Source organism: Apus apus, chromosome 1 (genome assembly GCF_020740795.1).
Source record: "Apus apus isolate bApuApu2 chromosome 1, bApuApu2.pri.cur, whole genome shotgun sequence".
Classification (NCBI taxonomy): Eukaryota; Metazoa; Chordata; class Aves; order Apodiformes; family Apodidae; genus Apus; species Apus apus.
In genome coordinates this window covers 158951593-158968243 of record NC_067282.1, presented here as the reverse complement: position 1 = coordinate 158968243, position 16651 = coordinate 158951593, and the positions used below count along the sequence as shown (strand labels likewise).

The 16651-nt window shown below is 40.2% G+C and overlaps 1 protein-coding gene across 1 annotated transcript in view; it reads left to right on the top strand.

The window, feature by feature from the left end:
• Window positions 1–16651, top strand: part of PLXNC1 (plexin C1) — a 70430-nt gene that overhangs the window by 32530 nt on the left and 21249 nt on the right. Inside the window, exons 13-21 of the mRNA XM_051624125.1 lie at window positions 849–1055; window positions 1168–1359; window positions 4897–4996; window positions 6013–6114; window positions 6505–6608; window positions 11114–11155; window positions 11640–11764; window positions 12321–12519; window positions 13889–14035. Coding sequence (XP_051480085.1) covers window positions 849–1055; window positions 1168–1359; window positions 4897–4996; window positions 6013–6114; window positions 6505–6608; window positions 11114–11155; window positions 11640–11764; window positions 12321–12519; window positions 13889–14035 — 1218 coding nt within the window. The remainder of the gene's footprint in view (window positions 1–848; window positions 1056–1167; window positions 1360–4896; window positions 4997–6012; window positions 6115–6504; window positions 6609–11113; window positions 11156–11639; window positions 11765–12320; window positions 12520–13888; window positions 14036–16651) is intronic.

Here is a 16651-nt window from a genome sequence, read left to right as displayed (position 1 = left end):
AAGTCTTAACCTCCTTTACAATACCAAATAGAGGTCTCTTAAGGGATTAGGTTTTATTCCCATGGTTTCAGGAGGATCTCAGTATTTTTCAAACACTTGCAGGCATCCTACTGAAATAAAAATGACCACTTGTAGGATTACACATAAACTACTCTTCTGCATAATTCACTAAGACTTTTTTCTATGCTGTAGAATCTTGCTCCAAATAAATCCTTTTTGAGCCTCCCCAGCCTTCATATATGGGTCTGTTGGAGAAGGGGCTGGTGACTTTTATGTTGAGAACCCAAATGGTGCCACTGCCTCATCAAGGGGCAGGAGACTGGAGGTGATTTTGGGATGAAACCCTTTCTCTGAGGCTGTGAGGAGGTGGGCACCCAGTTTGCTTCTGGGCTTGCAGCACAGAGACTAGAAAACAGCATCACCGCCCCATGGTGTGACTGATGGGGTGGCTGGAGCAACTCCCCTTTATCAGGAGTTAAGCTGGGGAGAGCCAGTGCCCAGAGGTGCTGGAGAGCTTCTTCTGTTCTTCTCTTGCCACCTGCATTGAACGGAAGGAAGGAGAAATCACTATTCCTGCCTCACTGCAGGAAATAGCTGCCTTAGCAGTGTGCAATCAGCCTTAAAGCAGCACGCAGGGTGTGTGAGAAATGTGCTTTAAGGTAGAGACAGGCTCAGCACAGAAACTTTCCCAGGTGCTCTGCATGCAGCCCTGGTGGCAGAGAAGAGGTTTTAGCAGGTATCTGTGTGAAGTCAGGAAAACATTAAAATGATTTTGAGTGCCTCTGTTTGTAATTGTACCCACTGTTGAGTATTTAATGACTGTTGCAGCTTTGCTATTGCATTTCTAGGTCTCTAGGTATCCTGGAAATGAGTCTGAGTATCGTTACTTAACGCCAAGCCTAAGCCATGCAACGGAGGGCAAAGTTGTTGATATGATGTTAAAAGTGGAAACTACCTTTATACCATGTGTCAAATTACACTATCACCCTGACCCAGTCTTCATTAACTACCAGCTACACACTGAGCTGGATCCTGATCTGGAATTAAAAATATATGTAAGTTTGAAAGTAATGAACTATAATTCCTTATTTAAAATAGTCATTGGGGATAATTTTATTTCTTACTGTGTTTAGTGAATGTTAATGATTTTCAATTTTTTCTCTCTAGAAAGAAAATGACAACTTGAATATTTCCAAAACTGAGGTAGAGGTTTATCTCTCATACCTGAATGGTGCACAGACAAAAAAGATATGGTTCAGCGTCCAAAACATTACCAAAAAACCAGATCGTAGCACTATACTGTGCAAATACAAAAGGGAAGGAACAGACAAGATTGACTTTTCCACAGTGAAAGTTTTTGTAAGTAGACTTGCCTTCTGTTTAAATTTAACAATGCTTGAATGTTTATGCAAGTATAGTAGAAAGTAGCATGAATGCTCTGGTTATGAATGCTCTTTATAGAGGGAGGAACTGGATGCATTTTTTGTTCTCCTTGTGCTTGGTAGTCCAGTTATCTTCCCCACATCTAAGCATGCCTGCCTAGCTTAGGTACCACTAACAACATGGGCTTCATTTACTGTCTGGTTACTGCTGTAGTGTCAGAGGGAGGCTTTGCAGCCCAAGCTGAGCTCACTGCTGCTGAGCTCCAGGAGAGCAGTATCTTGTCAGAACTCTGGCTGCAGCACAGACATCACTGATAAAGCATCACTGGCTTTGGGAGAGCCCCTCATCTTAGATCTGTAAGCAGTCTGATGCTGGAGTGTGGCCATAAGGAAAAGCATTGTGTCCTCATGTTCACTTTTTCCCTGCTGAAGTAGATAAGGATCTTGAACATTGCATGAGGATCACTACTGAGAAAGAAGAAAAGGCATTTCTGTATAAAGAAGGGGATGAATTTCAATGTGCACCAAAACACAATGGAGGAGACCAAAAAGCTATAAACACATGGCATAAATCCTGGCTGAAATATAAGAATATTAGCATGCATGCCAAAGCTAAATGGAGGCTTAAGATATTTGCTCCATGAATAAGATGAAGATCTGAATTTTTTAAAATGCAATCATCACCATTTATGAGGGAGGAAAATGATGCCAGACCCTTATTGCAGTGTACGGTAGTATAAAGCTGAAATAACTCTGTTGACTTCAAGGCATATGGTTCATAGTAAAGATTAACGAAGCTATTCTCAATTTCATATCACTCTTAACTGATCCTCCATCTGTGGATCCTGCCGTCTAAGCCAGTTATGGCATGGAAAAGCCTTTCTGAGATTGGTATTGCATTTAAATACTAACATTGCCTTGCAATGTCACACGCTCATCCTGCAAGCTTCATAGGAGTGACTGTCAGAGAAAGGTCACCACTTCACTAAGGCAAATCAAATCCAGTAGTTATAATGTTACATTTCACTTCTGCTACCTTGAAAATTGTTTTTTTTCCAAAATCAAGGAAAAAGTAAAAGTAGAAAAACATCGTGTGTTTTCTTTTCTATCTTATAAATAAATCATCATAGAAGAAGCAAAGCCACTCTGAAGAGAGGATAAGCTGAGTATAGAATATAGGTAAGGCCCAAGAATAAATGTATCTCTTGCCTTAGTTTTCAGGAAGAGGGTGTTGAGTGTGGAGTCAAAGACAGGATGATCAGTCTGAATGGAAGTGTCAAAGAAAAAAATGCCATTCTTGTGACAGAAGCAAGATTCAGATAGAACAAGGGCCTCAAGACAGCTGGAACAGGATCATTCCCATCACAGCACTGAGAAAGAACTGTCACATGATATTGTAGGCTTGGTAGGAAAGATTTTAAATAAAACTGTAGAGTCAGTAGAGCACTGTATACCTGGAGAGCAGCAAATATAAAACCAGTATTTAAAACAAAAAAGAAAAAAGAAAAAAAAAAACAAACCCAAAAAACTAACAAGCAAAACCCACAAAAAAACCCAAAACCTAGGTAGATGGAGGCTTGCTGATTTAATCCTAGCTCTGTGTAAAGCCTCACGAAGTATTTTGGATGAGGGACTTATGAAAGACCTGGAGGTAAATGGAAAATGGAATAGTCATCTTATTTTGAATAGAAGCAGATTATGCTAGATATTTTTATTTGGTGAGATGAGTGATTTCCTCAACAACAACAAAAGCTGCATATCACATGTACCTGGAAGTCATTCAGTAAACTGTTTAACACGGTGATTATGAAGAGGCTAGGGATTAGAAAAACTTAGTGCTGTGTATGGGGAGCTGACTCTGGGCAATGTTGATTTTCATACAGGTATTATTTAATATCACTAGTGACTTGAGCACAAAAATAAGGCATGTACTAATAGCATTTGCTGATGACATAAAGCTTGGAGGCATTACCAGTACAGAGGAGGTTTTACAATGTCATGCAGAAAGAATGAAATTAGTTTAGGAATAGGAATGGGATTAATTCAGGTATACCTTATTTAGTCTGTAATTCATAAGCAAGATAAATAAAAGATAAGGAAAGAAATTAAGCCAATGAGTAGGAAGGCTTTGGTGAAAATTAAAGATAATCTAAGTATGAACAGAAAATTAAATGAATACGTTGCCTTGGTTGGATGAGTAACAGGAATTTCTGCCTTAGGAATGCTTTGGTTGGACATGACAAGTGGAGAAAGTCAGATGTATTAGACACAGGATGATTAATGTATTTAACCAACAATGCATTTTAGCCTTAGAAAAGGAAAATGGGATCCTGGGAAGGCTCAGATGGGAAGTAGTTTGTATAGGAACTATGAAAGCACATAAACAACTGAGGACAAATCACATTTGATGGAGGAAATAGGTTTGCTTTGTCTTCTCTACTTTGGGGCCCCGAAAACATGATGGCTGTGTCCTTCCAGCCCTGTGGGGTTTCTCTGCTTGCTTGTGTCTGTGTAGCTGTGATGTGACTATCTAGTTGGCAGTGTCCAGCTGCCCTGGCTTCTCACCTCCTGTCACAAGTCAGTGATTGAAATCACCAGATCTGCTTTCCCTGCTGTAACCCAAAATACATTCAACTCTCCTTTTCAATTATCTCAGACTCATTTCTATCCCTGGCACTTACTGGTATTCTTTTTTTGTGTTGAAGTGTATTTTTGCTTCTAGTCTGTTTATAGTCTTAGCTACCCTTTATTTATGTGCTTTCACAGTCCTCTTTGAGATCCTCCTTTGTGGAATTTCGTCTGCCATAATTATCAGTGGTGAATGGCTCATCAGGCAGACTTCAGCACTTTCATGTATTCCTAAGAATAATGCCTGTCATGCCCTTGACAAGCCCAGTAGCTGTTGGGGGATGTTGTATGTGTATTTCATGTTGTATTTGTTCTTAAGTGGACCTTCAGGACTGCCCTACATCCTACATAAAGAGGTTGAAACTTCAGCAAAGAAACAGGGAAGAGGGCTGTGGGCCAGGTCTCTGTCAAAAGCTTTACTTCCCTGTTTATTAGCGTGAGTCTTATCTTACCTTTCTGCTCAGCAGAGCAACAATGTGAGTGCAAAGGAATGTTTGTAAGTATCACCATGTGTCTTCCTCCCTTCAAAGTGCCGGAATGTTTAGCAGTGGTTCTGAAGTGCATGAGCCACTTGGCCAGCTGGAGGTCAGATCTTGCCATTCGAGGGCTCTAGTTTGCAGTGAGAGCAATGGCAAAATTTGGTGCTGCCTGAGGATCTCCACATTTTACTCCTGGCACAGCTCTGTTATCCAGCTTAAACATCAAATATAGTAAAAGTTAAGTTTATGTTAGTGCACGTTTTCCCAAATTGCTACTGTCTTCCCAATAATCTGCAGAACCAGCGTCCTTCATGTGCCTCAAATACTTTTAAAAAATACATTAAAAATAATTTTAAGCACTGATATAGTACCTATTCTCTGTTAACACTGCTGTTATTTTTCTTCAGGTCAAGTTAGGAAATTTTGAGAATGAAGTCAAACCAACATCATCCCACATATATTTATATGTTCTTATTTTGCTGCCTATTGTAGTGGGTGTCATTATAGGTAAGTACAATGATGTGTTTACAGTTTTTTATTTGCTGAGGGATATAATCACGATGCAGAAACACATAATCATGCACATGTACATGTTTGTGACTCTCACAAACAGTCTGGTAGCTTTCTCCTGTTCCCAGTAAGAGTGGGCAAAGTTAACCCTGGTCTGGTGGTAAAGCCCATCTTCTCAGACTACAGCATGTTACAAGACAGTAGTTCTTGCTGTTCTGCTGGCATTACTCACCACCATTTAATGAGGCCAAGCCATAGGACTGACATCCTTGTGTCACAACTTGAGCCCTTCCAGCTGACAAAGCTGGGCTCCCCTCCAGTCCCTGGGGGAGATGTTCCCTTACAAACTGCTTATTCTCAGTGTTTGTGGTGTTTCTGCTTAGTTTCATTTGAATTGTTCATTAATTTGTAGGTCATTGACAAGTTGAGGGGGGTATATTGTTATCTCACCTCTTTTTGTCACTCCTTTTCTCTGAATGTTTTGACCTGATTATGTATTTGATAATTTTCCATTTATTGTAGTAAGTTTAGAGGTTTTTTCTTTGGTTTGGTTTCTTTTAAAAAGTTCATTACCTTTACAGGAACCATATCTCATGCCTTTACTCTCTCAAAATAAGCTTTAGAAAAGTTAACAACTTGGAAGTGGATTTCCTGTTCAAAGCAACTGTCTTAATGAGTGCTACTTTAAGTAGGTTGCTAGTAGTAGAAGTGATTGTTAGGTTCTGGGTCCCACTGCACAGGTTGTACGTAGCAGGGTGTGCTTTCAAATAAAGTTGGATTGACAACTCTAAGACCTTGTTTAAAGAAATGTTTTTTTATGAAACATTGGTGTTTGATCCAGATAACTAGGGCTCATGGATACTAGCACACTGACAACAGTAGAAACATGAATGCCCCTGGAGAGTGCAATTTTAATCTTTCTATTTTCTTAAAATAGTATTAAAATATGTCTTGTATAGAGGTTGTCTGTTCTGCAGTTTCTGTACTCAGCATCTTTTTTTCTTCCTTTTTAGTGGCATTCATAGTTACTAGATACAAATCCAAAGAGTTAACTCGTAAACAGAGTCAGCAACTTGAACTGCTGGAGTATGAGATTCGGAGAGAAATACGTGAGGGTAGGTCTAAAGAGCTGTATAAGGCTTAAGTACAGCATAATTTCTGAACTGAAACTGTCAAGAAGCTCACATTATATAAACATTTGCATTTTCTAGCTGTTAGAATATTTTTGTGTTGTATCAGAGTTCCTCTTTAATGTTGGTGTGCACTGCAGTAGCAGATAACACTGAGCTAATAGGGTTGCATGTAATATTTCCTTCAACAAAAGTGGGGAAAAAATGGATTGGTACTTTTCCCCTCATAAAAGCTTCAGCTAGCAAGACAACTCCTCTTCCCTCAAAACTGTTTTTCAAGGAACATCCATTGGGGCCATTATAATTGTGAAGATGAAGATGACTTTGTGTCAACTGAACTAACTCTCTGGGTGGGGAGGGGGGGTGATTTTTCAGGATTTGCTGAACTGCAGATGGATGAATTAGACGTGGTGGATAGTTTTGGAACTGTTCCCTTCCTTGACTACAAACACTTTGCTCTTAGAACTTTCTTTCCAGAGGTAAATATTTATAAGTCTTTCAGTTGACAGCTCTGCCTAATAATGAAAAAGCTGGGAAGGTCGGGATCAAATAACTGAAATAAATAGTACACAGTAATTGCACATTGTTTTCACAAGAAACTTTTCTTAAATCAAAAATTACCAAAGAACATGTAAGGCTGTAAATCTCTGTATTTAACCAAGCCTAAATGCTGTAGATAAAGCACTATTGTTGAATTTTCAAGGGTTGTGTGTGTATACATTTCTTTTTCACCCAGCCTCACTTAATCGCTTGCCTTTCAGACCATCCTAACAAAGCTATAATTTATCCATTGCTTTTCTTGTTCTCATGCTTTCACTTCCCATGCTATAGCTAATTAAAGTAACAGTCAGGCTAGCTAGCATGCTAGCTAACATCATGACACTTCCTAATTAGACTTGTGGGATGAAGAAATGGCTCTAAGGTCGTGCTGACTTTCTACTCCAAGCTGCTGACAGAACTGGTAAGACCTTGATTCAAAGGAGTGTAGGTCAAATGCTTAAAAAATAGAGAAGTACTGAAGTGCTGTCCAGTTTAGAAATTGAAATTTTCATTGTTCTTTTGAGCAGTTTGTGCCAGTGTGTTGGAGGACCAAAGAGGCCTTCTCTTGAATGTTTTACTTCTCTTGCTATTTTTTTGCATGTGTGTGGCACATTGCAATGCTGATAGTTGCATTTGCCACAGCTTTCAAAATTGTATCATGATGTTAACCAGTGATTACTGGCACTTACTAATTGTCAGAAGCTGTGATCTCAGGTGGTGATATTTTGCCATATAACTGACACCAATGAGTAGAAAACCTCTTGGTCAGTGCTGTGGTGCTTTAGGGTATAGCTGGTATGTATGCAAATTATCTACTAGTCTTCATGTGTTACTCATCACTACTGTGACCCAGTCCTCCAGTCTTATCTGCACACTGCTTCACTCTGTCACCATGTGTGATCCCACTAAAAGTTCATTGTGATAAAGTTAAATACGTGCCAGTGCAGATTCAGGGCCTGTTTTTGTGCAACACCAAATACAAGATACTAAAGCAGAATGATGTATAACAATTCTATATGCATAATCTTTGGAGCATGTCCAGAGGAGAGCCATGAAAATGATCAGAGGGCTGTAGAACTTCTCTTATGAAGACAGGCTGAGGGAGTTGGGGTTGTTCAGCCTGAAGAAGAGAAGACTCCAGGGGGACCTTATAGTGGCCTTCCAGTACCTGAAAGGGGCCTGTAAGAAGGCTGGGGAAGACCTGTTCACAAGAGCATGTAATGATAGGACAAGAGGCAATGGTTTCAAGCTAGAGAGGGTACAGTTAGGTTGGACGTTAGGAAAAAGTTATTTGAGGGTGGTAGATCACTGGAGCAGGTTGCTGAGAGAGGTGATGGGGTCCCCATCCCTAGAGACATTGAAGGTCAGGCTTGATGAGGCTCTGGTCTAGTTGGAGATGTTCCTGCTTATTGTAAGGGGGTTGGACCAGATGACTTTTATAAGCTCCTTTCAAACCAATACGTTCTATGATTCTGTGATTCTATGATTTTTGCACACTTTTTGTCCAGTTCTCATACCAAAGGAAACTGGCAATATCTCTTCTGGCACTGCTGTCATGCCCTCAGTTTAATTTGCATGGTGTCACAACGAGGTTTGAAGAAAGTGAATCAAGGAAACCTTACTTTCTGCATCTCTTCCCATTTGTTTTGTTGCCAGGCATATTAGCATTAAAAGTAGTGGTTTTATTTTTAGGAATGTATCTTTCTGTAGTGATAGTCCCCTGTCAAAACAGGAACAATCTGTAGAAGCTCTCTGGATGAAAGTTATCTGCTTTTTGCAAATAAAAGGGAAAGAAAAAAAAGGCACGAAGCCTGCCACTCAGTTGCATTATGTGAGGTGAGAAAGGGAAGGGCTCCTCTTTTGCCTTGGCAAGTCTCATGCCACTGCACACCCTGGAAATTATTCCAATTAGATTTTGTCTCAGTTTGAATGCTGATGCCACAAGGGTAAACTTGCCACTATTAGCTCTCTAACAGACATGTGGTGTCAGGCAAGTTACTTAATGTATTGTGTACCAATTTTCCCTGCTAAGTACTTAACTGTTTACATTGCAGGACTGTCCAAACATCCCTTGTGCAGTGTGAAAGTGGTAAGAGAGCAGTGTGCTACTGAGAAAACTCTCAGATTAACAGAAAAGGTGATGGGGTAGTAGATTGCAGCCAAGTGTCAGAAAGGTTGACAGAAGGATCAAAGTGACAGACCACCACTTCCCGCACTAACCTCGTGTGTTTGAATGATGTCTGTACTGTGCTCTTTCTGCCTTCCAGTGTGTTCCATCAGCTTAGCCTCATCTAATCTAAGCTGTTTAAACATGAACATCAAAGCTATTAGCTGAGCATCTTCTGTAGTCAGTGCAGAGACAGGCAGCTCAAGAAAATTACTCATCCCACTTGCCTGAGACATCTGTCTCAGGATGGGATGAGCTGCTTGAAGAGGGAGTCAGATACATAAAATTAAGAGTGATGGACCCCATCTTCATTGTGAGCTTCCCACTGCCTGCTGCTTCAATTTTCTGTATTTAATCTGTCTTGATAGCTTTTGTTCTGTACTTAATGCTTGTAGGTGTTAAATGGATATTACATCTATTTGTAAAATATTTGTTATATTCAGCCTGATTTTTGCTTTGCTTCTTAATTTTGGGTATTTTTTCTGCTTTCCTTCAATTTTCCACATTATTTTATTTAATGCTACCATGCTTGTTTCCTGTTCACAAGCATTTTTAACCTTTAACATGGTTCTGGTTGTTTCACTCTGTGTGTTTTTTATTGGTAGGTGGTGTTAGGGGTGCTGGAAAAATGGGAATAGCCAGTGGAATAAGAGGAAGAAGAGTATGGTAGGGGAGAAGATAACAGGAGGCATGAGGAAAGGAAGGGATGAAAAATCAGATATGTAGATGAAAAATTAGATGTGCACTTGCAGCCCAGAAAGCCAGCCATGTCCTGGGCTGCATCAAAAGAGGCTTGGCCAGAGAGTCAAGGGAGGTGATTCTTCCCCTCTACTCTGTTCTCTTGAGACCCCCCCTGAAGCAGTGTGTCCAGTTCTGGGATTGCCAGTACAAGAAAGACATAGATCTGTTGGAGCAGATCAAGAGGAGAGCCACAAAAATGGTCAGAGGGCTGGGACACCTCTCTGTGAAGATAGCATGAGTGAGTTGGGGTTCTTTAGCCTGGAGAAGGCTCTGAGGAGACCTTATTGGAGCCTTTCAATATAAAGAAGGGTGATAAGAAAGATGGAGAGTGAGTTTTTACCAGGACCTGTAGTGACAGACAAAGGACAATGATTTTAAACTAAAAGGGAATAGATTTAGATTGGTCATAAGGAAGAAGTTCTTTACGAGGACAGAGCACTGGAACAGGCTGCCCGGAGAGGTTGTCGAGTCTTCTTTGCTGGAGACATTAAAAACCTGCCTGGACAAGTTCCTGTGTGATGTGCTGTAGGTGACCCTGCTCTGTCAGAGGGGTTGGACTGGATAATCTTTCGAGGTCCCTTCCAACCCCTAAGATTTAAAAAAAAAAAAAAAAAAAAAAAAAAAAAAGGAAAGTAAAGGAAGGTGGTGAGACACTGGAACAGGTTGCTCAGGGAAGCTCTGGATTTTCCATTCCTGGAGCTGTTCAAGGTCACGTTGGACAGGACTTTGAGCAACCTGATCTACTTACTGAAAGATGTCCCTGCCCGTGGTGGGGGGTTGGACTAGATGATCTTTGAAGGTTCCTTCCAACCCAAACCACTCTGTGATTCTATGATTTATTAATGAAACTGAGGGCTGCCAGCATCACAGATAAAGCAGATGACAGTAAATGTCAGTTTGTCATTCAAGGGTGCTACTTTGGGAACTTGCAGCATTTTTGGAACCTTACAGACTGTAAGAGTAAGACAAGAGGCATTGAGAAGGTATTTGAGAACTGAGGGCTTCCTTTGTTGTGAGAGCTTTCACTAGGACTGGATGTGTGGTGGCACCTGTGCCTCCCTGGAGACTGACAGCACGGACCTCCTGGAGAGTTCATTAGTGATCATTCATAACATGCCTTGAAATGAATGGAGGCAGATGAACTCAAGTGTCTATCATTGTCATCCAAGAAGGACGCAGCCTGCAGCTCCCCTTGCACACTAGCACTTTTGCAGATGAGGGCAATAAATAGCTTTTCCTGCACAGGATTAGCAGACTCTGTGCTAGTGCAGCTCAGCAGCACAGAGTAGCACACAGTAGCACTGAAGTCAATGCCAGGTCATCTTTGACAGTTCACTTTTCAGTGAACCTTGGCAGCACCTTTGCAGAAGTTATCGTGTAGATTTTGTGTATTGTGGCTGCATTAGAAGCCAGCATTTCCATTGCTTTATTTCAAGTTGTATGCCATCAGGAACATGCTTTGCATGTTTAGCATAAATGTGTTAGAAACGTTTGGTATACGTAAGAATGATAAATATCACCTGTCTTGTATTTTAGTCAGGAGGCTTTGCATCCATCTTCAGTGAAGACATGCCACAGGTAAGTTGATGTAGTGTGATAATAAAGATGTTTTTCAAGAGTGATTGTGTCCCTTATCTCAGTGTTGTCCTGGAACACACCAGATTGCATTTTCAATATGTTCCCTTTCCCCCATGAGGAGAGTTACATAGATTTATATAGAAAAAGAATTTTATATGGAAGATGCTGTTGCCCAATGTATTTTATGACTTGTTTAAAAAAAATAAACAGAATCTAGTCATGGGAAATGACAGGCAAACTTAACTATTGGCATTACTTTGTGTATATGACAGAAAATGTATGCTCTACATGTGTGTACTCTATGTTACACACAAATGCAAATGCATCTTCAGTAAAATCCTGAGACCCATGAAGTAAATAAAAAATTCCCACTGATTTTAACAAAGCCAGGATCTTATCCCCTATGTTGCTTACCATTTTTCTGAGCATTAAAAACCCATCATGGCCAAACTACAGTTTGCTTATTTTTGTTTAACTATTCCAGAGCAGAGACCAAACGAGCAAGGATGAAAGCTTCAACATGTTGCATGCTTTAATTTGTAACAAGAACTTTCTTGTTACTCTCATTCACACCCTTGAAAAGCAGAAAAATTTCTCTGTGAAAGACAGGTATAGTATGCTTATGCTTATCATCTTCAAGACAAAGAATTAGCAGGGAAAAACAACATGGATTGTAGAACAAATGTAATTTCTACCTCCTGCAAAACAACCTTGCAAAAACTCCAGAGCATTTTTCCATCTTCTCCATCTGCACACATTGAGGAAGAAAAACATTGCCATTGAAACAAGCTGTTGAAGAGAAACTGGAATGTTTGCACATGTAAACAAAGAGGCAAAGGAGCAGGAAGACTCACTTCAAACCTGTAAACACTTCCTGGAGTTCGATAAAAAATTCTAGTTTAGAAATGTTCTGGCACTGAAGCAGGTGTTGTTCTGCAAAACTGAATCTAGAGACACAGATCCTGTGTTTAAGAAATAATCACAAGAGCAGATAGACTTGCATTTTTTTATATTTTTGTAGCAATCATTGTACAGTATCTGCACCTAAGGAGGGAAAACTTAGGATGTGAACTGCACTAAAGTGTGTTTCATTTATTAAAAATTACTAGAATGAGAAATTTCAACTATTACAGCATCCCTTTTTTTTCTTTTTTTTTTTTAACAGGTGCTTGTTTGCATCCTTCTTGACTATTGCACTACAAACTAAGCTAGTTTATCTAACCCATATTTTGGAAGTGTTGACAAAGGACTTGATGGAGCAGTCAAGCAATGTACAGCCTAAGCTTCTGCTTAGACGAACTGAATCGGTGGTAGAAAAATTGCTGACAAACTGGATGTCTGTCTGCCTTTCTGGATTTCTCCGAGTATGTGTTCATCTTTTCACTATATAAGATACACAAATAGTTTTTAAAACTGATTTCTTCCATGGGAATTGTTAGAGGGACCAGTTTAAAGCATCCAATCTAACATTTAACATTATCAGTGTGTGCACATCTAGTTTAGGTGACCTAGCTATGATCAGTGGGATGTAGGAAAAGAGCACATCTGTAAGTGAGGATCATGTCATTTATTTGGCTGAGATTTGTGTAATTTTGCAGTTGTAGCATATCCTTTTCTCATGTCAGACGTTATTTCATCTCCATGAGATGTCTTGTGATCACACTAAAAGGCTGACACACTCCTTAAAATGCAGCTGTGCCTTTCCATACAAGCTGTTGGAAAGCTTCCATATAATGGAGATTTAAGGAATACCATCTTTTGGAAAACTGCAGTTCTTTCTAAGCTTTTTAACCTCCAAACAGCATTGCAGGTTTCAAGAACTAAATGACTTCAAGTGCAAACAAAATAAACTATTTATTTCATTTTCCTGTTTATTTTAGCCCACTTGGTAGCACTTTGTTCTTGGTTTCAGTGCCTGGCTATGCTTCCTGCCTCTCTTATCAGTGTGATAGGGTATCACTCATATCTGTCTTCCTCTTACCAGTAATACAGCAGCAGAACTGTGTGAGGCTCAGCAGCTCACACTGGTTTCTTGAAACCCCAGAAGAGAGCCAAGGAACTGTCAAGAGATGTGTTCTCAATACACCAGTCATCTTTACAGAGCTGTGCTGGTGAGATGCCTCAGCCAAGCTGCAGGAATGGTGTCACATAGAAACAAAGATCCACCCTTCCTTTCTCAGGTGCTTTCCTGAAGCCTGGGGTTCAGGCAGGAGAGGGAAGCCCCAGTTTCATTTCCTCTTTTGCTGATCCACCAATATATGTCCCACCACATTGCTCCCAAGGCGTTTTTTCAGGGACAGCAAGGGGAGGCACCACTTGAAAAGGAAACTGATTGTTAGCTTGTTGTCTCACAAGACTGAAGTAGGAAGAAATAGCTGAAGTATGTGTGTGAACACATGCATGTCTCACCCCCCACTGCTCTGCAGTGGAACTAGGAAGTGTCTGCCAGGTGGAGTAGGAGCAGCTTGTCTGTAGTGTGCTTGTGCACAGCGAGGGGCTGTGAGCTATCTTGCCACACACTCCAGCTGTCCCTTGCTATTTGCATAAAAAGCAAGGGATGGAGGTTAAACAAATAACTAGGTACATCTGCTCAGAGGGATTTTCTTTTCTAATTGCAAGATGACAAGTTAGTTAAAAGGAAATAACTTAATTTGTTGATTCTTGGCTAGTTATTTGTGCCCATTTAATGATTACAAAACCTAACATGTTCCCTGTGTTTGTTTCATGTTCTAGGAGACAATTGGTGAACCTTTCTATTTGCTGGTGACAACCCTCAATCAGAGGATAAACAAAGGACCTGTTGATGCAATAACTTGCAAAGCTCTGTACACGCTTAATGAAGACTGGCTGCTGTGGCAAGTGTCTGAATTCAAAACAGTGGTATGTTTGCCAGTGTGTGTTCCCTCCAAAAAACATGGTCAACCACAAGGTTTTCTCTTTTTATGGAAAGCTAAATTAAGGCTCTTAGACACTAATGTGATGGTTAAGCACCCAGATAATAAAATTGTTATTGCTGACAAAGTTTCAAACTGCAATAAAGTTTAACTAGCTGGTATTTCACCAATATACCTTTCCCAAACAGCACTTAATTCTTGCTTCTCAGCATGCCTTAATCACTAAAAGTTAGGTTTAATGAAGTCTCAGGGTATTAAAATTCCTTTTAATTTTTAAGTGTACTGCAAAAATATAAACATATGCTTAGAATTTAAACCAAATTGCACTTTTACAATGAATGAAAGAATGGAATGCAGAGGTTTTCTTTTGCTGTTGTGTTTACTTGTGGCTAATCCTCAGGCAGCAATAATTTGCTGTGGGTTTCCACGTTATGAGCTTCAAATTAGTTCCAAATTAGCGAGGTTACAATGTGGTGGACTTTAATTACTTGCTTGTTTAAAAACAAGGTATCTGGGAAGCCTAGCTAAGTTTCTGAACTTTACTCCTCAAAGTAACTACAAACTGTTTCCTAATTTACAGTTACACCCAGAATTCTTTGGTATTCCTTTACTGATTGTCACTCTGACAGTGAGGGGAGAAGGGACAGCAGGGATTATTGCATTTCAGACTGTAAAAATTGTGATTTTTTGAGTAGGAGGTCTGCAAAAGGTTTTCTGAATAACCAAAGTATTTTTTTTCCCAGAATTTCCAAATTATTTTGAGTCTGAGAACTTATAATCTTCATTTCCATAGCTTCCTTGCTTCTTAACTCCTGGCTTCCTATCGGACTTACCAGACATACTCAGGAATATGAGAAGTGTGACTGAATAGTGAATGGGCTTCAGAGCTCAGGAGCAGGAATGGCCAGGGCAGCAACTGCTGTGGCAGGGACACTGCAATTGCTAGTGGCTTTGGAGGAGAATTTAGTCCCTTTCAGAGTCTATATCCTGAGCCTTGGGTAGGGATGGAGCTTCCAGGTCTGCCCATCTTCCATTTTTGTGGCAAGAACCTAGAGGTCCTAAGGTACCACATACTGGAGTAAACTACATGACCCTGGAAATTTTGTCTGGTCAGCAATCCATTGGACTTATCTCACTGGGTCATAGAGGAAACTCCCTGAAATGACAACCTTTCTGTGAAACATTTCTGAATTGTCATTTTCTGCTGAAAGCTTTTGGACTGACAAATACATATAGTCAAGTCTTCGTACAGCTGTTTACAAAGCTGTTGTTGGAAGCTTCATGTGAAGGTACTTCAAAGCTAAGTTACCACACTGTGCATTTGGAAAGGAAGTTTGTGACTAAAAATTAAACTGTGTATATATATACTGTATCTTTGGTTTCCTTATTTGTGTTCTGCATTCTGGCAGGCGTTTGGAATCCAGGGTGAGTTTAAATGTATTGCTATAGGTAGCCATAGGATATAAAACTGAGTAGCTAGGCAGAACAACAATTTTCAAGCAAGCTCAATATGCCTGTTACTAGTAGACTGCACAGGAACATCTGATCCTGTGAAATTGATTGACTTTTTCTGTTTATAGCACAAATTCAAACTGAGAGCACCTTGGGGAGATAGCTGACTGTGAAACTGCTGAACACAGCCTTAAATACTTCTCCTGGTGGTACCTCTCTGCATGCAGTTGCTGATAGGGTCCTATGGGCAGCCTGCAGTGAAGAGCAGAGAGAAGTGGTCTGAAGGACTGCCTTCAGAAGGCTGCTGGGAAGGCTGGCTGTGGATGGATGAGGAAGTGAGAAAGCAGATAGTCTTTCTTGAACATTGTTCACTGCCTTTGTACTTTGTATTGCTGCTTTTGAATTGGAGATAATCATACTGTTACAGGCCTAATTAGGCAGCTTTCTCCACTGAGGTCCATCAGTTTATTTGACTTATTTTAGAGGTGGTTGAATGTTCCCTTTAAAACCATCAGAAAAGGAAGGGATACTGTAGTAAAATTTCAGAGATGGAGTCCAAGGGCTCTAGCTCTAGCTGGAGAGGGAAACAGTTTTGTTTAGTCTTTTGTCTAAAACCTATGCTGGAAACTAAACTGTGCTGTGAAAGAGATTTAGGTGAAACAGTGAGGCTTTCCGGGCTGTGGAACAGACCAGCTCTGCACATTTTCTCTTCACAAATAGCATTGAATGGGATGCTGAAGTGGAAGGAGTCTGCTTTTCTTCTTTCTCAAACACCGTTTCTCATGCACTGCAGTGACATGCAGGACCTGTGAGCATAAAGACAGGAAGCCAAGTATTTTCTGCTTGCTTTGGAAGAAAATTTCTGCCTAAAGGATTGCAGGTTTTGTTATCTAAATGAAGTGAATCCAGAGCTGAGTTTTCAGATGCATTTGCACATTTGCTCACTGCAGTTACTTTCTGAGTCTTTCAGTATTTTGTTGGTATTTTATTTTGCCCCTTTCCACAGCCCCAGAATAGCAGTACATTAAAAGCTACCCATCCAGAGCGAAGTATAAAAACACAGCCAAAAAGAGGGTAATCAAGACTGGAGCACATCTGTAGACACTCAGTCTCCAGATTTTTAAGGTTATGTAGGCACTTGAAGATGCAG